Source organism: Eschrichtius robustus, chromosome 1 (genome assembly GCF_028021215.1).
Source record: "Eschrichtius robustus isolate mEscRob2 chromosome 1, mEscRob2.pri, whole genome shotgun sequence".
NCBI lineage: Eukaryota > Metazoa > Chordata > Mammalia > Artiodactyla > Eschrichtiidae > Eschrichtius > Eschrichtius robustus.
In genome coordinates this window covers 167782202-167803995 of record NC_090824.1, presented here as the reverse complement: position 1 = coordinate 167803995, position 21794 = coordinate 167782202, and the positions used below count along the sequence as shown (strand labels likewise).

Sequence of the window (21794 nt, the reverse complement as noted above, 5' to 3'; positions counted from 1 at the left end):
CAGAGGGAGGAGGGGCCCAAGGAAGGAGCCACTGATGATCTTTTCTGTTCAGATTCTCCTGCTGTGTGAATTGTACGGCAGTAACCCCAGCTGCAAATCCGGACCCATCTGCCGATTTTAAATTCACCTGAGTGGATGGGCAAGAGCAGGGGATTCAAATGACAACTGAACATGTTCCAGTCACTTTACGGGGCTCATCTCTGTTTCCCTTATTTCTTGAAGTGGAGTAACTTCCCATCGATTTTAAAGAGGACTGCGTCTTTAAAATTGAACAGAAATGAAATACCCCTCTCCACACATACGATACATACAATACACAGACTATGTCCAAATACATTCCAGTCTCCAGGGCCACAATACAAAGCCAATTCAATCAGCTAATGAAAGACAAAAAAAATGTCAGCCAGTTTTTGTTCTCTGTTTTTTGTTTTAATCCATGTAGATAACTAGTCTGTAGCTTTTCTTTTTCAGCTGGCTATTCTAGCAGCTAAAAGCATGGTAGCATGTCTATTTATTTTTAAATATATATGTATATACACACAGCCACATCTGTTCCTAATATGTTCATAAATGTTTTACAGTTCTCAAAGTATATGTGATACCTTACTTGATCCCAGAACATTTACGCTGTTAACAAACACTGAATGAGATTCTGCTTTAGCCTGGGCACTGTTGCGCATTGAGACTTTGCTACCCGGAGCGGGCTCCCCAGGCCAGCAGCCTCAGCGTCACCTGAGAGCTCGGTAGAAACACAGCATCTCAGCCCCACCCCACACCTGCCAACTCAGACTCTGGTGACTCCATTGCACTGCTCTAGAGCAGCGGTCCCCAAACTTTTGGGCACGAGGGACAGGTTTCACGGAAGACAATTTTTCCCCGGATGGAGGGGGTGATGTTTCAGGCGGTAATGCGAGTGATGGGGAGCGATGGGGAGTGGCAGATGCAGCTTCGCTCGCCCGCCGCTCACCTCCTGCTGTGCGGCCCGGCTCCTAACAGGCTGTAGACCAGTAGCATGGCCCAGGGATTGGATAAGATGACAAATAAAATATAATCCTTGTCCTCAAGGAGCTCAGAAACTAGAGGAAGAGAGGAACACAAAATCGGGGAATCACGATCCAGCGTGCCAATTGCCATGAGGGAATCAAGCTCAGCGGGTGCTGGGAGCCCAGAGGAGGGTGTGCTGGCCCTGCGAGGTCAGGCAAGGCTCCTGGCAGGAAGTGATCTTGAGCTGGCCACAGTGGAGGCGGGGAGACACTCTCCCAAGAAGGTATGGGAGATGGTTCACCCAGAAGAGGGGCCCCTGTTGAGAGAGTGAAGCTGTCTGGGATGTTCTCCACATCCAAAGCCTTATCGGAAAACACTGGCAATGATATTCTTTAGGCACCAGTGGCCTTTGCATACCACAGATAAAGAGGGGACTTTGTTTGCACCTCTGAATCTGGGAAGCATGGATGGGTAGCTGTGGAAGATGAGGCTGTGTGTTTAGCAACAGAGATGTGATCCCTGTGATACGCCATAATGTTTCATTTTCACTTAGTAACAATTTAGTTTGCACGTGCTCCTTGGGTAATCCCTCATCCAGCCTTAATAGCATGCAGGGACATCTGAGTCCCCTACATAAGAAGCAAATGAAAGAAAAATGCCTCTCTCTCTTTTTTTTATTTTTTAATTAATTTTTATTGGAGTATAGTTGCCTTACAATGTTGTGTTAGTTTCTGCTGTACAGCACAGTGAATCAGCTATACATATACATATATCCCCTCTTTTTTGGATTTCCTTCCCATTTAGGTCACCGCAGAACACTGAGTACAGTTCCCTGTGTTATATAGCAGGTTCTCGTTAGTTATCTATTTTATACATAGCAGTGTATATATGTCGATCCCAATCTCCCAATCCATCCCACCCCCACTTCCCCATCTGGTATCCATACATCTGTTCTCTACATCTGTGTCTCTATTTCTGCTTTGAAAAATGCCTCTCTCTTGACCCATTGCATGGAAGAGGTCACTGACACCCAATAATGTCATTTCTGGTACCTTCCAGTAAGGCATACATGACTGAAGTCAGACTTTACAGAGTTGATGGACTCAGCCCAAGATTCCACAGGCTCTGTGAGAGTCCTGGTCATCATATGTCACAAGCTGTGATCTGGCAGGTGGAAGAAGAGGCTAACACAGGGAGGGTCTGCCGTATGCCCAGGGCTGTGCTAGGTGCCTTTCTTTCTTTGGTCTTCACAGCAGCCCTGGGGGTGGGTATTACTTCCCCTGGTGACAAATAACAAAGCAGAAGTGAGGGAGACCTCTGTTGGTTCCTATATCAGACTCCAAACTCCTCCATCTCCACTCCTATTTCTCATACAAGGTACTACATCCCCCAAGACTTCTTTTTTCTGTGCCATCCTTCCCCATCTCCATCCCTCTCCTCCCCTCTCTCAACCTCCCATCTCCCCCAGACTCTGTGTCTCAGGCTTTCAATAACAGTACTCATCACTCTGGTGCCCATGGGTCCTGCTGACATCCCATTAGTGTCAGCTTCAAAATGCATTTCCATCTGCAGTTCTGCTGCTGATTATTTCCTGCCTTTTAAAAGCATTGATCTTGATCTGCACTTCAGCTCTCTTCTGTCTTGCAACACCCTTTCTGAGAGATCACTGTGGGGCTTTTACCTCTAACATCCTGTATGTTACATTCTAGCAGCTCCTTAGTTTTCAGTTTCCCCCTGAAGGACACATGGGAAGGCTCATGGGGCCCTGATACTGGGAGGGTAGTGATGTTGAGACAGGACCAGGGTAGAGATGAAGCAGGCAGGGTGCTGAAACCATGTGGCCTGGGGAAGAAAAGCTAGTGAGAGCCCATACAAAGACCATGCCCAATGTCCGATACCAAGAGCAAAGTTCCAACATAAATGAGACAAACAAGTAGCTTGAATGACAAACAAGTCATTCCAGAATCGTCCTTTTATGCAATGCTGCAGTTTCTACAAGTGGAACTTGAAGGAACCTGCAGCTCTGATCACACGTCGCTTTAAAAGCTCTTTCCTCTGGTACGGAAAGCTGGATGGCCCACCAACAGGGCAACACTACCTTCAGTTTGAAACATATTTTTTCTGTCCAATTCCTCCTTGGGTGGTTTAATCAAAACAACAAAAGCAGAATGCTGCCTTACTTCTCCTAAGCATCCTGGTAATCATTTTCTGAACCTTCTTTGGGTGCATCTATTTTGAATCTTGTGGAATAAAGGGAAACATATTCAGACTTCAGAGCAGGATGAACTATTTTCAGCTACAAACTAAGGAAGAATGATCTTCCCCCTACACACGCATACCCCTGCACCAGTGACTAAACAGCTACTGTCAAGTCAGTGGCAAGAGAGAGAAATAGTTTAGAACAGGGTCACAAACTTTCTGTAAAGGGCAGATAGTAAATAGTTGATACCAGAGAGCACACGGTCTCTCACAACTACTAAATTTCACTGCTGCAAGAAAGCAGCCGTAGACAATATGTAAATGAATGGGTGGAGCTAGTTTACAATATTTGAATTTCATATAATTTTCATATATCATGAAACATTATTCCCTCTTTGCTTTTTTCTTTTTAACCATTTCAAAATGTAAAATCCATTCCTAGCCCATAGGCCAACAAAAGCAGGCAGCGGGCTTCATTTGGCCTTTGGGCCATAGTTTGGCAACCCCTGGCTTAGAAGGTCCCTATGCAAAATGTGATCCTCTGGTGACTTCCCTAGCGGTCCAGTGGTTAAGACTTCACCTTCCAATGCAGGGAGTGAGGGTTCGATCCCTGCTCGGGGAGCTAAGATCCCACATGCCTCGTGACCAAAAAACCAAGACATAAAGCAGAAGCAGTATGGTAACAAATTCAATAAAGACTTTAAAAATGGTCCATATCAAAAAAAATCTTAAAAAAAAACAAAAAAACTGTGATCCTGGAATTAAAAATAATTTACTTTCCAGAATATTAGACATTCTCCTATCAGTGGTTCTTAATCTTGTAGGCAAATCAGAATTACCTATGGACCTTTTATTTAAAAAAATACGAGGGCTGGTACTTCCCTGATGGCGCAGTGATTAAGAATCCTCCTGCCGGGGCTTCCCTGGTGGCGCGGTGGTTGAGAGTCTGCCTGCCAATGCAGGGGACACGGGTTCGAGCCCTGGTCTGGGAAGATCCCACATGCTGCGGAGCAACTGGGCCCGTGAGCCACAACTACCGAGCCTGCGCGCCTGGAGCCTGTGCTCCTCAACAAGAGAGGCCGCGATAGTGAGAGGCCCGCGCACCGCGATGAAGAGTGGCCCCCGCTTGCCACAACTAGAGAAAGCCCTCGCACAGAAACGAAGACCCAACACAGCCATAAATAAATAAATTAATTAATTTAAAGAAATAAAATTAAAAAAAAATTATTAAAAAAAAAAAAAAAGAATCCTCCTGCCAATGCAGGGGACACGGGTTTGAGCCCTGGTCTAGGAAGATCCCACATGCCACGGAGCAACTAAGCCCATGTGCCACAACTACTGAAGCCTGTGCGGCTAGAGCCCGTGCTCCACAAGAGAAACCACTGCAGTGAGAAGCCTGTACACTGCAACAAAGACCCAATGCAGCCAAAAAAAAAAAAAAATGAGGGCCTAAGCTACCAAATTAGAGTCTCTAATTAGAGAGTTATTCTATGGAGTTACTATGTCATAATTTAGTGATATGCCATAAATTATTGAATCCCTTATTGATGGACATTTAGGTTGTTTCCAGCTTTTCACTATGATTGTAAAAAAACTAATGAATGTCACTGTACACATATTATCCAATTGTGTCCTGAGGATAAATTCCTAGATTGTTAATTGGTGAGCCAAAGAGTATAAAAATTTCCAAGTTTCAACTCTGTTCCAGATGGTGCTGTGAGTTTGCACTGTAAGACACAAAACACAATCCTCGGCTCCAAACCGAAGCAATGCTCAATCTTAAACATTGTTGTATTAAAAAAAAAAAAGTGATAAACATCCTGATGGACCAGAAATGGGAGGTTAATACATAGCCCTGGGCAGGGCTAGAGCTGTGGACCTTCTGGGCGCCAAGGCCATTAATAGACAGAAGTAGCCCATATTCAACTTCAGTAGGGGGCCGATGTCAAGCCTGGCTTGTGAAATTAGGAGGTGGAGTACAATGAGGCGGGGCTCCCTTACCCATGAGCGAAGGTTCAAAGAAGCTGGCCCAGCTCCCTGGCTGTATTCTACATTAAGCTGTTGCCCAAGGTAGCAGGAGGGATTAGCCATTTACCGAGGCAGGACTTGGGCCAAGCTACCCATCGGCTCCAGAACTAGATCTGAAATGTCCTCGTGAAATAAGAGCTTCAAGCTTCTAACATAAGTCCAGGTTTTGAGCTGCAAAGCTGAGGTCACTATACTTCTAGACATAAAGAAGGTGAGTAAGAGACAAAGAACCGAAAAGGCCAAGAATGGTTCCTCCCCACGAACCACAGACTAAAATTGCAAGACATATGAGGACAACCGATGCCATAAAAGACAGACATTTAACACAACTTAGAGATCATTCAGTCCTGGGAAATTTAAGATAATAAAGCAATTTTGTAAAAAAAAAAAAAGCCTCTAAGAAAAGTATGGTCAATATTATCAAAAAGGTAATGGAAGTTATAGTCACCTATTTTAAACTTTGAGGAAAAAAATCAATTTTTGGATATAAGTTAAAATTTTAAAGAAAAAGAAATGCAAGGCATAATTTACACATTAGCAAAAGTGAGAGAAAGAAAGCGAGAGATGGGGACAAAGAAAACTTTACTAATCCAAGAGAAGGCAGGAAAGGAGAAACAAATAAATAAATCACACTATAGAAAATAGAAACTAAGATAGAAGAAATAAGTATACTGTACAGAAACCAGAGAAAATGTAAACAAATTAAACCCATATATTTATTTTACTTTTTTTTTTTAAAGGAATTCCTTTATTTTTATTTTTTATTTATTTATTTATGGCTGTGTTGGATCTTAGTTTCTGTGCGAGGGCTTTCTCTAGTTGCGGCAAGTGGGGGCCACTCTTCATCGCGGTGCGCGGGCCTCTCACTATCGCGGCCTCTCTTGTTGCGGAGCACAGGCTCCAGACGCGCAGGCTCAGTAGTTGTGGCTCACGGGCCTAGCCGCTCCGCAGCATGTGGGATCCTCCCAGACCAGGGCTCGAACCCGTGTCCCCTCCATCAGCAGGCAGACTCTCAACCACTGCGCCACCAGGGAAGCCCAAAACCCATATATTTAAATTAGAGACTATCAATTGGATTTTTTACTTCAATTATGTACTGGTGAAAACAGACATGTTTAAAATCTAACAGGGTCAAAATTTTTAAAGTAAAATTTCAGGTGGAAGTTATCATTATAAAGAAGGAAAATTGACCAGGAAGAGACTTCCAATGAACATTAAACATGGCAGATTGAACACTCTGTGACTTCAACCCTTTCGATTCCAAAAATGACGATAAAGAGAGGAAAGGCTTAAAGCTCAAAACTGGCACAGCATTGCTTTCATTGCATTCTGTTGGTCAAGAAGTTACAGAGTTCAGATTCAAGTGGGAAGGACATAGACCTCACCTCTCGGGATCAAAGAATTTTGGAGCTATGTTTTTAAAACCACCACAATTATGAAGAATAGAAATTAAAGTATCAGCTATCCTATAACAGCAGCCTGAAAGGGGTGAAAGAAACAAATGGAGGAAAGGAAAATCTACTGACTAAAAATTTCCCAGAATTCAACTATGTAACTTCTTGATATAGATAGCTCTTAAGAGTATCGAACAGAATAGGCAGGAGGGGGAAAATACACGGTTAGACATTGTGGTAAAATTAAAGGACACACACACACAATCCTAGGAGTTCCCAAAGATAAAAAGGAACAAGCATCAGAACAACAGAACAGGAAGAAACAATAGATAGTATTTTCATGCCCCACCCCCCAATTTAAACCTAAAGAGAAGTAGAGGAAAAGAAGACCAGAAGTTTACGACATGCTAAAGCATTTGTTGAATTTGGGGTATAACACAGCTACACATAAGTGTAAGAAAGTAATAGAGAAAAATAGAATCAGGTATGGAAATTAATAATTTAAGGATAACCTAGAGAAGAATAAAAGGCGAATGTATAACTTTAGAGTCAGCAGAAGAAAATGTTCAATAGAATAAATAAATACATAAATAAATAGAAATAGAAAAGACAGGGGGGCAGAAAAAGTTCTACTACTCTTACATTAATTACAAGAAATGCAAATGGAGTAAACTGACCCAAACAAGAAGCTCTCATATTGAATTTAAGAAAGAAAAAGAGAAAGAGGAGCAATAAAACATAACAACATTCAGCAACATATGGTCTCCAACAGACACGTTTTTAACAAAATGATACAAAAAGGAGTGGGGAACAGATACCAGGCAAAGATGAACTCAGCCGAGAAAGCAAGTTCAGTATCAGACAAAACAGAATTTAGAGGTAAACATAATAAGAAACAAAGCTTTATATTATACACAGATAAAAGAAAAAATAGATGAAGACGATACATGTACCTAACAAGATACCCAAAGAATATGTACAACAATGCAACAACTAATAGGAATATGAGGAGAAATAAATCAACAATTCTAATAGGAGATTGTAACATTTCTCTCTCAGAAACTGATTGCTCAAGAGACTAAAAAATAAGCAAAGATACAGAATATTTGAATAACATGATGAATATACTTAAAATTTTTTTAAAATGTAGAGAAGTTTATTCCCAATAGAAATGTAGCATTCTTTTGAACCCACATAGAATTTGGTAGATGGTGCATTTTAGGCTGTGCAGGAAGCTCCAATAAATTCAAAGAATTGAGGATGTTCTCTAACCATAATGTAATAAAATTAAGAATAAAGAAGAACAGAAGCTGTATTTTATTTTCTTAAAACCTATATATCTGCAAGTTTAGAAGTATACTATTAAACAAAACAAAATCATAAGGGAAATTGTGAAATACTTATTGCTGAATGACTGAATATTACGTGTCAAAATTTGTGAGATATGGATAAAGCAAAAGGGCATTTTTAGTTTTAAGTACTTTTATAAGAAAACAAGAAAAGTTGAAGTAATAGACAAATCATTCAACTCAAGAAGCTAGAAAAAGAAAAAAAAAAAAAGCAGGAAGGAAATAATAAAGATTAATGCAGAGAGAGAACTAGAAAATAGTAGAGACAATTAATTAATTATCCAGTAAAGCTACTGGGTTGAAAGACTTCTGATGAGACTGACCATGAGAGAGAAAGAAAAAGGATGAAGTGAACAAAACAAGAATAAAAAGGAGGAAATAATTACACACAACAGCAGAGATTTAAAATATAATGAGAGATAACTTTGAAAACAAACATGGAATGAACACATTTCTGGAAAAAATTTTAAATGGCAAAGTTAACACAGGGGAAATAAGTAGACGAATGAACAATTAAAGGATTTAAAATGGTAACTGAAGATCTCTCCTGCTCGCAAGATGTGGCTTAAATGTAGATTTCCCCCAATCCCTCTACAAAAACAAAAGAAAAGCCATAGGCAACATCTTAAAACTAGGTGATAACGGGAATTCCCTGGTGGTCCAGTGGTTAGGACTCCACTTTCACTGCCGGGGGCCCGGGTTCAATCCCTGGTTGGGGAATTAAGATCCCGCAAGCCGTGGCAAAGACCAAAAAACAAAAACAACAAAAAACTAGCTGATAACATATTCCCAAGAACTTCAGAATGTGGGCAGCTGGGGGTAAGCCAACAACATCAAGAGTCTCACAGCTGTGTGGGAGCAACCCAGGGGCACATGAATGGACTAAGAAATAAGAAATCCAGAAATTACCTACCAATACTCACCTCCAAAAGGATGGAACCCTCAGATGAGGACCCTGCTAGCCACTATGAGAACACTAATCAAAACGGGAGTAGCCTCCCAGGTTCTAGGGTATGGGTGAGTTGTCCAAAGATTAGGACAGAATTTCTGGAGGGATGGGGCAGTCAGAAATCTCAAGGGAAGGAGAGAGCCCTGCACCAGGGAGAAACAGCTAGGAAGGGAACACAAATTAATCAGGGCAGGGATGCATGGGCTGAAGGAGAAAGGGGGTTTGGATGTTACCAGGGAAGAGAATCTAGGAAGACAGATCTCAGGAAGGAGAATTCAATATTAGAAACCCACTAACACAATTCATCATATTAATAGAACAAATTTTAAAAAGTCATCTCTATAGATTCTGAAAAGAAAATTTAATACCCATCTTAAAAACACTCAATAAAATAAAAACTGAGGGATGTTTCCTGAAAATGATGCACAGACCTCAGCGTAAAACTGCCATCTGACTTGAAGAGAAATCACTAGCAAGAATTCTTAATCATATTTGTTAATCTATGCATTAGATGGGTAGAATAATTACACCTTTATTTTCACTAACCGTCAACAGAAATTTAGCTTTTCCTTCAATTATGAATGCAGGTAATAAACTACCGTGGTATTAGAATTACCTATGACTTTGTCACTAATAGAAATCACAGATATTTTCATATCATACTACAGTTGTTGCAGGTTTCTCAAAATAGTATTTATGCCTCTCATTGCTTTGAAATCATGGTATTTATTAGACCTGCCACTGTATCTAGTATTTAGTGCAGTAGTAATATTTCAATAACTACTTTAATAGTTTCCTTTGCAGTCCTATGTATTTTATTTTATGCATTTAAACTTTTGATTCAGAGAAGGGGGTCCATAAACTTCACTTGACTGCCAGAGGGGTCCAGTGCACAAAAAAAAAAAGGGTTATGAAACTCCTGCCTTCAGGGGAGAAAAGGAAGGTGGGGTGAATTGGGAGATTGGGATTGACATATATACACTATTGATGCTATGTATAAAATAGATAACTAATGAGAACCTGCTGTACAGCACAGGGAACTCTACTCAGTGCTCTGTGGTGACCTAATTGGGAAGGACATCCAAAAAAAAGGGGATAAATGTATACGTAGAGCTGATTCACTTTGCTGTACAGTAGAAAGTAACACAACACAACTGTAAAGCAACTATACTCCGATAAAAATTAATTATTAAAAAAAAAAGAAACTCCTGCATTTGTCACTTTCCTAATAAAATTAGGAACAAAAGATGGATGTCCATCATCTCCAGTGGTGCAAAGGATCCTCAGGCCAGAAGTCTAGCAAATTTGCAAATGATAATCGAGCCTTTACACACATACACATGCAGTCAATTTTTATTTCTTGCTAAGTGAAAAGCTAGGGCAGGAAGATGAAGAATGGGAATGAGAAAATTAATCCCAAGCAGGATGCAATCCTGCCGCCAACATTTGCAAATTTCTAACCCTCTCAACTGAGGGTACAGCTTTAGCCTGCCTGGGTTCCCAAGAGAATCCAGGCCAGACCTAGCAGGAGGCAGCAGGTCAGCTCCAGCAGCAGGGGGCACTTGGAAACAAGGGTCCTGTCTCCGTCCAGTGCCCAGTGTGTCTCGGGGGGTAGCTGTGGGCCCACCGGAGAGGCGCCAACATTATTCCTCTTTTACTGCTCCTTCTGGCTCTTTGGGCCCCCCTCGACTCCTGCGCACGCTCTGGTTCCCTTGCAGATACTACAGCCCTATGCTGAACCTCTGTCCATTCGTCTGGAGCCCCGACTCCTTATCTGGCTTTAACAAACCTTCTCCCCCAATAAATGGGAAGAGAAGGGGTCAGGGTCTGTCCTGGGCTCCCAGGGGCTCACTGGAACCAACGAGGCCATGATGTTGTCATCGACCTGATAATGAAGACTGCCGTTACTTAGTGAAGTGTTGCAAACCCAAAGTTTGCAGAGGTTCCAGCAGCTATATACAATATATTAGGGAGTTATGAGGTCGGGAGCTGAGATGAAACAAGCATCTTCACCTAAAGACATTTAAAATTTTTTTTAATTTTATATTGGAGTATAGTTGATTTACAGTGTTGTATTAGTTTCAGGTGTACAGCAAAGTGACTCAGTTATAAATTACACATATCCATTCTTTTTCAGATATTTTTCCCATATAGGTTATTACAGACTACTGAGTAGAGTTCCCTGTGCTATATGGTAGGTGCTTGTTGATTATCTATCATATATATAGTAGTGCACAGCCATAAAAAAGAATGAAATACTTCCATTTGCAGCAACACGGAGGGACCTAGAGATTACCATACTAAGTGAAGTAAGTCAGACAAAGACAAATATCACATGATATCACTTATATGTGGAATCTAAAAAAATGATATGAATGAAGTTATTTACAAAACAGAAACAGACTCACAGACATAGAAAACAGCCTTATGGTTACCACAGGGGAAAGGTGGAGGGGAGGGATAAATTAGGAGTTCCCCTAAAGACATTTAAATAATGTATAAAAATACAGGCGCTCCACCAAGTAAGCCAAACAAAGCAAGTCTGCAGGCTTTATTCAGCCTCAGGGGCTATCAGTTTGCAAACCTCCAGCAATATGTGCGGCCTCTACAAATGTCTCAGTCCTGAGCGGAGAAGCTATGCCCGAAACCAAACCTATATACACGATAGTCTCTGTACCCCATAATCTGGACTATTTGTTCCCTGCAAGCCCTGCCATATCAGATTCTTTGTTTCTTGTACACACCAGCTCAGCTGCTGAGCAGCCAGCACGCCTGGGGTCTGGCTAATGACCCAGGTCAGCACACCCTCCTGTGAGCTCTCAGAGCCTCTCTTCCTAAAAACATGCACAAAATTGCTGCTATAACCAAAGAGAATATTTGGCCAAAGAAGGTGGCATTCAGAATCTAAATATAGTTATCAGTCATGTGCAATTTCTGCACTGAAAGGAGAATATATAAACTGGAAATTTCTAAACTCTTGGAGTAGAATATGATTGTGGGCTTCATTCATGAACCAATTCTTTTACATAATTCATGCTTATTTAAAAATATCCTTGTCATTTGACAGCCTACAGAAAGGTAGGTTGAGTAGAAAATTAGCATTAGCACTGCCTGCAAATTGCAGGCTTTAATAGCTCTAGTCACAGTCAAAGAAATAACCGGAGAAGACAAAATTAAGGAACTGGAGCAATCCTAAAAGCCCAACAGAAAAAAAAAAGCCCAACAGAAAGGGAGAAATGGGAGTCCTTACCATTGACACAGCAGCCCGCCATTTGCAAAGGGCTTTCACGTTTATTATCCACTGTGATCCTCACAGGCTATGTGTGGAGGGCTTATTAACCCAGATCCACAGGTGAGGAAACAAGGTCCACCGTGGTGCTCTCAGTACCCCAACTAGGAAGTTCCAGAGCCAGGATTTGAAGAGGGAGGTGCTGGCTCTACCTTCCATGTTGCTCCGCTACGTGGGTCAGCAAAACTTTTCTATAAAAGACCAGACAGTGGAATTCCCTGACAGTGGTTGGGACTCTGCTCTTCCGCTGCAGGGGGTATGGGTTGGATCCCCGGTCAGGGAACTAATAAGACCCTGCAAGCCGCCTGGCGCTGCCAAAAAAAAAATAAGACCAGACAGTAAATATTTTAGGTTTTGAGGTCATGGGTCTTCGTTACATCCAGTCAACATTACATTTGTTACATCTGCCAAAGCCGCCAAAGACACTATCTAAACAAATGGGCATGTCTGTTTTTCGATTAAACTTTATTTACAAAAACAGGCAGAGGGCTGGATTTGCCCCAACCGTAGTTTGCTGACTCCTGCTCTACCACCTTCAAGTGGCCACTCTTCCCTTGTAGTCTTCTGAGTCACCTCACAGTTGAACTGGTATAGAAGAAGGAACGGTGCCGAAAGAACAGGAAGTAGAGAGGCAAGTGCTGCGATAGGAGAGTCCCAGGAAACGACATTATTTAAAAAGAGAGTTTGGTCAGAGTCCTGGATGTTTGAATGTCGGGGAGGAGGTAGGATAGACATCCCTCTAGCTTTCTCATGAACAAAAGGGCACTGCCAGCGACCAAAATGATTGTGTTTCCTAGAAAGGAAATAGGAAGGAGTTTTGAAAGTACAAATCTGATTACCAGTTTGCTTAACAAGAGTTTTGTGATCAAAGTAGGACTAGAAAGAAACTACGAACCCCATATCATATTTGGTTTCATGTCATTTGGCACTCACATCCACGGAAGCCCGAGAGGCTCATCCATGTCCCAGTACATTCTTCCATGCCTGCCTGCGTCATGCACATCTACCTTCTTCCCTCCCTCATTGCAGGGATGTCTTTCTCCTCCCCATAGGAAGACAGGCCACACCGAACATGCTACCTCTTTCACAGTAATATGGACTACCTCCTTCTATCCAAGGACCACAGAAGAGCCATTTACAAACATTATTAACTTTGCATAAGCAAATCTCCTTTGGGCAGATACAGATTCGTTACTGGTCAATGGTAGAACCAGAAAGTAAATGTGTCCCTTCCTTGTCATCTATAAGAGAGAAACCGGAAAGTCAAGCTACAAGGAAGCAGGGACTGGAGTATTAAGGAGGAGCCATGAACACCCAAGAGATAGAGGAGCAGTCCTGAGAAGGTGCAAACCCTGGAGTCTCTATAGAGTGAGGGGTTGGAGAGTCTTGAGGTGTGAGTCTGTGAGTGGCAAAAGGACACCTGCAGGCCAAAAAAGAGCCTGCAAGGAGTTCAGCTAGACGCTCTAGCCCTCATCTGGGGGTGTGGGGTGAAGTGGGGAAAGCCATCGGGTACCCCCAATCTGGCTCTCCTCTCACTGCCATGATGGGGAAAGCAGTCCTCTTCCAGGCTTGCCACTAGGAGCCTGGATAACCTTTAGGCTGTTGTGCAAAACAGCCCACAGGCACTTGGCCAATCTCTTTATCCTGATGAGGGGAACCAAGTACAGACCCCTGACTCCATGATGGCCATTGAGGAGATAATTACAATGGAGTGTGATCAAAGTGGGCAGAGGGGGCCAAAAGGAGACATCTAACCCAAGGAGGGTCAGGAAACATTCCCTGGAAAGGTGACCAGGGAGTGAGTCAACAGGGAGCATGACTCATGACTTAACTTGCTTCTTTATGTCAGAGTCACAAATTGGCTGCATCTGATCCAAAAACTTTTTTTCTCATCTACTGTTTTGTTTTAAAATTCACTGCCAAAAATATAAAATTTCACATAGAAATCTGGACTCCTGATTTCTTTTTAAAGAAATGGAAAGAGCTACGATTCTAAGCCACATTTTTGCATGGTACCAATCCATTGGATCTGAGTAGCTAAGGTACCCTTTCAAGAGGGTGTATATTCCAGAACAAGTAATTCTAAAATTTGTATGGAAACACAAAAGACCCCAAATAACCAAAACAATCTTGAGAAAAAGAACAAACCTGAAGGCATCACATTCCCTGATTTCAAGCTATGCTACAAAGCTACAATAATCAAAACAGTATGGTACTGGCCCTAAATAGACACATAGATCAATGGAACAGAATAGAGAACCCAGAAATAATTGCCCACACTCATATGGGCAATTAATCTACAACAAAAGAGGCAAGAATATACAATGAAGAAAAGACAGCCTCTTCAATAAATGGTGTTGGGAAAACTGGACAGCTACATGCACAAGAATCATACTGGACCACTTTCTTACATCATGCACAAAAATAAATTCAAAATGTATTAAAGACTTAAATGTAAGACCTGAAACCATAAAGTTTCTAGAAGAAAACATAGGCAGTACACTTTTTGACATCAATCTTAGTAATATTTTTTGAATATGTCTCCTCAGGCAAGGGAAACAAAAGCAAAAATAAACAAATGGGACTACATCAAACTAAAAGCCTTTTGCACAGTGAAGAAAACTATCAACAAAATGAAAAGGCTGCCTACAGAATGGGAGAAAATATTTACAAATAATATATCTGATAAGGAATTAATATCCCAAATATACAAAGAACCCATACAGCTTAGCATCGAAAAAGCAAACAACCTGTTTAAAAAATGGGCAAAGGATCTGAATAGACATTTTTTTCAAAGAAGACATACAGATGCACAACAGGTGCATTAAAAGATGCTCAGCATCACTGATCATCAGGGAAATGCAAATTAAAACCATAATGAGATATCACCTCACACCTGTCAGAATGGCTGTCATAAAAAAGACAACAAACAACTGTTAGCAAGGATGTGGAGAAAAGGAACCCTTGTACACTGCTGGTGGGAATGTAAATTGGTGCAGCCACCAATGGAAAATAGAATGGAGACTCCTCAAAAAATTAAAATAGGACTACCATAGGATCCAGCAATTCTACTCCTAGGTATTTATCTGAAGAAAATGAAAGCATTAATTAGAAGAGATATACGCATTGCAGTATTATTTACAATAGCCAAGATGTTGAAGCAACCTAAGTGCCCACCAGTAGATGCATGAATAGAGAACGAGTGGTGGGTCCCTGCCTTGCATACAATGGAAGTCACTCTTAGTAGCCTGTACAACAGATATTCTTCCCATCTTCCTGACTCAGACCCAGAACCCCAATTTTGTTTGGAACAGCAGTTTCCCAGACCTGGTGATTAATGGTGATTTGACCTAATCCCAGCATTTCACTCTTGTTCCATTTGCCAAACACATGACTTCCCAGCATCCTTAAAAGGTAGAAGTTGACATGTCTCCTAGCTCCGGACAATGCAACTTAAGGGGAATCTGCTAGAACCACTTAAGAAAGATTTGGCTCTCCTGATTAACCGAGTAGATGCAGATGGTACTATTCCTCCATGCATCTTCCCACCTTGAACGTAGCTGTGATGCCTGGGGCTACAGAAGCCGTCTGGTAGCCATATGGGGACCAGCTATCACATTAAAGACAGCTGAGCAACCAGACAGCAAGAACAGAAGAGAGGTAGACCCTCACAACATCATGGAGCCCCTACACCATCCTCGGACAGCCTCTCTTTGGACTCCTTGTAATGTGAGAGAATTAAAACCTTTATTACTTATGGTACTATTAGTGCTTCTGTTGTTTGTTCCTGAAAGAATTCCTCCTCCTTCCTACCTTTTCTCTGGATTTCCAAATTCATTTCATTATACTGAAGATAATTTATGTATTTCACCTAGAATAATGTCTGGCTCACAGTAGGCACTCTGTAAGTCACTGCTATTCCTGCTTCTGCAATTCCTCGTCTTTAAGACTCAGATTCTAATTCTCTTCCACCTCAACGATTTCAATTGTCTGGGTGAATGCTTTAATAATGAATCACATAAGGTTGCCTAAAATGCATATTGAAGTATCACTTTTTTCTGGATATCTTTTCTCCTTTGCTATATTATGAACTCTTGAGAGGGTGAAATCTATCATAATTTTCCCCCACAATATTGTATTTGGTCAATCTAAGATGTCATTCTTTTTAAACACACCATTATTTTATGAACAACAAAGAAAGAAAAAACTGTGTCAATTTAATAACGCCATGTTGTAAAATATCAGACATAACCTAATTTCAGATATGTTGAAATATGGGAGGAAAAGGTGCCTTTCAGAATTGAGAGACTGAATGTACAAAGAGGCAATGGCCAGACCCTATACCAAAACAGCTCTGACTCACAACCTGTAGCAACCAGTCCAGAAAAGTACACCGCGACCTCTGTAATAATCAGCCCCAGACGCTCAAGACTTGAGCAATAACTGACAGCTTCTTTCATTTTTGCCTCCACTTCCAACTTAGTACCAACTGGGGAAGGCCCAATATGAACCCCTAACTGATCACAGAGGATGCCACACTTCTAGTTAGCCCATCTCCTGCATCCCCACGCCAACAGCCTCCCCTCAGGGCACACCTGAAGCCTTCCCTTTTGCCCACTCTAAAGATATCCACTCCTCTGCCTGCCTTTGAGTCTCTGCCAAACGCAAGGGATGAGGCTGATTCCCCTACAGCGGCAAGTTCAGAAAAAATAGCCTTTGCTTGGTTCCATTCAGGCTGTCTGTGTTTATTTCCACAGAATCAATGACTTTCCATAGTAGTAGTTTTCATGGCAGTGTTCATTTGCTCAGCAAGCATTTATCTTCTGGGTAATAGGAACAGTGAAGCCGAATCTGGCCTCTGTACCCCGACACCAAATTAAGTCTCAGAGACAGAGTTTTGGGTGAAGTAGAAAAGAATAGCTTTATTGCTTCGCCAGGCAAAGGGGGCCACAGTGGGCTAATGCCCTCAAAACTGTGTGTCCCAACTTGGAGAGGGTAGTGAGAAATTTATAGTAATGGTTCAAAGAGGGTGTGATCAGCTCATGGACCTTCTTCTGATTGGTTGGTGGTGAGGTAACCGGGTGTCAGCATCATCAACCTTCTGGTTCCAACCGGTCTGGGGTCTACATGCTTGTGGGCAGCACACCATCATTAACGGCTAACTTCTCCCACCTGGTGGGGGCTTCAGCATCCGCAAAACAGCTCGGAGATACTGTTGTGTGTATCCCTTGGAGGGGCACCAGGACCCTGCCCCAAGGCTGCACTATCGTTCCTCTTGACTGTTTGTTTCTCCCTGGTCTCACATCCCCTCCCTTCCCTAATTAACAAGTGCTTGAATCTGCCCGTTGGAACCCAGGGAAGGTCATGCAGGCTGAATGAAGCCTATTTTCTGTAATCAAGAAATGGGGGACACAGAAAGGCTTTTGTGCCCAAGAGCCCCACAGGGCCCTGCTCGGTATCAACAGTACAGGATTTCGGGTTGGGGGATATTTACAGGGAGGGGCTGGACCAGGGAACCACTGATTGTAATAGTTTAGCTGTGGGGCCACTCAAGCCTGAACCGAGGGGATAGCTGTGAAGAGACAAAGGAGCATGGGATTGGGTACAGTCTAAAGAAAGGAGATGACAAATTTGAGGTAGAATCAAAGCAGAAGGAGACAGACCTACTAGAGAATGGACTTGAGGACACGGGGAGGGGAAGGGTAAGCTGGGACAAAGTGAGAGAGTGGCATGGACATATATACACTACCAAACGTAAAATAGATAGCTAGTGGGAAGCAGCTGCATAGCACAGGGAGATCAGCTCGGTGCTTTGTGACCACCTAGAGGGGTGGGATAGGGAGGGTGGGAGGGAGGGAGACGCAAGAGGGAAGAGATATGGGGACATATGTATATGTATAACTGATTCACTTTGTTATAAAGCAGAAACTAACACACCATTGGAAAGCAATTATACTCCAATAAAGATGTTAAAAAAAAAAAAAAAAAGCAGAAGGAGAGGCCACTCAGGCTGAGGACGGGGAGAAATCCCAGGGGACCCCGAGACGTGAAGCCCCGTTAGGCCAGAGGCTCCGAGGACACCACGGTAACTCCAAGAGGTCAGGACAGGGAGCAGGTTCCGCAGAGGAGAGCTGACCCACAGATGCTGAAGGAACACCCTCGCCACCATGAGGAGGGGAGCAGGTGAACGGAACCTGTAGTGTGCAACCCGGTGTGTCACGTGTGTGTTCTTTGAAGGGAAAAAGATGCGACACAGGGCCACCGATGGATACGGCTGAATGTGACTCTCCCTGGAAGGCATCATGGCTACTAGACTGCATTTGGTTAACCTATGTTCCATGGATGTCGCTAATGAGGTATCACTGAATTAACTGGAACCACGAAATAAAAGTTAGTCATTTGTCAGGCCTTTCTCCCTAAAAGAACTCTCTTTTGGAATTATTGATGCCTTGGAAATGATGGGGTGTGCCCCTGGGTGTGAAGCTCTGGGTAACAAGTGAGCAGAAGACTGGAGAATTCATTCATTGAGTCTGTGCCATTGAATTCACCCCTTTAAAAGCCTCAGGGGGCTGAGTATCATTAAACAACATTAATTAAAATACCAAAGACCAGAAAAGGGCAACGGGCAGGAGGGACAATGGAACGACATCAAAGAGATGGAAAATAACAAAAATAGCAGCCATCACTATGCATTAAAGCCCAGGAGGCTGACAGCTCAGCTGGAGCACCTGCAGAGGAAAGCTTCATGGACACCAGCCCTTGAGCACAAGAGGAGACATGGTGGCAGGCAGGAAGGGACCCAGGGGTGCACAAAAGGGGTTCCTTTCACTTTCCACAGACATCCAAAAGGTTCAGGCCTGCGCAGATCATAATTAAACACTGTCCTATGATTACCTTAGAAGTTCCTATGAATACAGAACGTACCACTGCCTTTGTGGTTTAATATGCGGCTGCATCGTCTCAGTGTTTTAGGTTTTATTTCAAAAGGAGGAATTCTAGCATTTTGCTAAATTACTGAATGATTCTCTGACACGAATTTCTCTAGCGCAACCTCTATTAGATGTAAAAATAAAGCACTTGAAGCCACCATGAGTAGTGGTGTGGTTCCAGTTCAAGGTGGGGAGATATCAGTACGTTGAGGATGGATGACCCCCAGGTGGAGGTGTGAGGACCATGTCAGACCAAAAGGGCATTGACCTCAGGCAGCCTGGCTCTGAGTTCCTCTCCCCAGAGAGAACAAGTGTCATCAACTTCTTGTACATCCTTTCAGAGATAATCTATGCACAGATCAACAAATATACGCAAAAATACATTATTTTTTACAGAAAAACTAATATATATAACACCTATATATTTTTTTTCTTTTAGAAATATAAATGGAAGGGTCAAGCTGTTCACAGAGACAGAGACCAGGTGAGAAGGAGTAGTTTTCAGTGCTGAAGAAATGAAGCCATTCTTGGCATGTTAGATTTTGAGGTATTTATGGTATATTCAGGTGGATATTTCATTAAACAATTAGAAGTACAGCCAAACTGTAGTGAAACTGCCCAGTAAATCTGTTGAATAGAATTAATGTTAAAGTGGGTGTACATCAACACCTCTCTGTGAAAGCCTTATCAGTGCAAAATAAAAGAGTTTAATAAATAAATAAATAACAAATAAATAAATAAATGAAATACATCTTGGAGACCTTTACATACTAGATCATGCAGAGCTGCCAAACTCATCTCAATACCCATGGGAGTATTCCATTGTATATATTTGCTATATTTTGTTTAATCCGTCCTCTGGTTAAATGTCCACTCTTCATTACAATTAGTGCTGGAATGAATAACCTTGTACGTGAATCAGTTTCATATGTGCAAAGATAGATATAGAATACATTCTTATGAATGGAATTGCTGGATCAAAGAGTATGTACAGGGCTTCCCTGGTGGCGTAGTGGTTGAGAATCTGCCTGCCAAGGCAGGGGACACGGGTTCGAGCCCTGGTCTGGGAAGATCCCACATGCCACGGAGCAACTAGGCCTGTGAGCCACAACTACTGAGCCTGCGCATCTGGAGCCTGTGCTCCGCAACAACAGAGGCCGCGACAGTGAAAGGCCCGCGCACCGCGATGACGAGTGGCCCCCGCTTGCCACAACTAGAGAAAGCCCTCGCACAGAAATGAAGACCCAACACAGCCAAAAATAAATAAATTAATTAAAAAAAAAAAAAAAAGGCAAGAGCTGACGATCAGCCTGTGAGTAGGCCCTTGCTCTAAAAAAAAAAAAAAAAGAGTATGTACAATGAAGATAAAAACAGCATCTACTTCCTTGAATTGTTTTGAGAATTACATGAGCTTTTGCATGTAAAATCAGACTAAGGTCTCAACAAATAGATGTTGTTTTGCAAGGCACTGTGTTGGACGCTGTGGAGAGGAACGGCGTGGGGTACAGAAGTTCCTAAACGGAAGTGAATTCACAGTTCCTCCCTTCAATGCTTCAAGTCCAGTTACCCCCTGGTAATTCTTGGTAGCAGGGCACACTAGTAAATGCTATCTTGGGCATATACACACAACTCGAATAAGTCCAGGGAAGAAATGGATAAATTCCAAGCGGAGAAGTTTTCACAAGAAATGGAGTTTATGAGACGGGTTTTGAGGTTGAGAAGGATCCAAATAGGCAGTGAGAAGGGAGAGGCGAGTTTCCAGATGGAAAGAATCACAGGAGCAAAGATCAGACCGCCAGAACTGACCCTCCGAAGACCATGGAATTCTCGGAGATCAGGTTAGTCTGTCCGGATAAGCCTCACTTTGAGGCCACTTTGAAAAAAATCAGATAGGGACTGGCCATAATACTAAAACATAGTCAAGGTTGGTGCAGAGCCTTGGTTGATCTCTCTGCTCTGAGAAAGGGGCTCCAGGAGTTGGGAGGTTCTTCTTAAATCTTCCACATGGAACACTTACTTGCTCATGCCAAGTCCCCTGAGAAATTACAGCAAAGCCTCCTCACTGGTGTGCACTTCCAGAATCAAAAGGAATAGTGATTCCAGGTGCCTTTTAGCAGAAACTGGTATTTCATCTAAATGTTGCAACTACCACATCTGTTTTTACTGATAACAGTCTCTTCATGAGGAATAGAGACTAACAGTTCACATTTCACAACTTGGCTTAGAAACTTATGGGCACCGCATGGCTTAGCTGAATCTCAACGGTGTCACTGAAAAGTTTACAAAGGAAACCTGCAACTTGCAAGTTTCTATGAATGCCTGAGAGGGCTGCTGTACGATACTTGCCTCTGGAGTTCCGTGGATGTTTCCTGAAGCGGCCCTCCTAGTTGGGGCTGAGAGGTGGCACCTGGTATAAGACCACATTACTCAGGAATAGCTAGCAAGGACATTCTCCCCAGCCGGGTTTCCCATCTGTATGTTGGGAGTAACAGGTCTCGAAAAACGTGAAAGTTTTCATGCAGGAAAAGAACATTTGCAGATTTTATGTACCAGGAACTCATTCCTTATATAGTAACTGTTGGATTATTTTATAAAATTCTTAGGTCAGCCCTGCTGACATATCGTTCAAGCTGCAAATCTCAGGGCCATCTTTTGATTCCTTTCTTTCTAATC

General features: G+C 42.4%; 1 protein-coding gene across 4 annotated transcripts in view; it reads right to left on the bottom strand.

Moving 5' to 3' along the window:
• MTHFS (methenyltetrahydrofolate synthetase) overlaps positions 1-21794 on the bottom strand; it is a 316186-nt gene that overhangs the window by 73943 nt on the left and 220449 nt on the right. For 2 of the 4 annotated variants that reach the window (XM_068559095.1, XM_068559100.1), the window contains exons 5-6: positions 2666-2826; positions 1931-2264 (exon numbers count right to left, since the gene is read on the bottom strand). The exons of the other annotated variants lie outside the window; for them this stretch is intronic. In XM_068559095.1, coding sequence (XP_068415196.1) covers positions 2128-2264; positions 2666-2826 — 298 coding nt within the window. In that variant the 3' untranslated portion in view covers positions 1931-2127. Of the gene's footprint in view, positions 1-1930; positions 2265-2665; positions 2827-21794 lie in introns of those variants that run through there. 4 annotated transcript variants of the gene reach the window in all.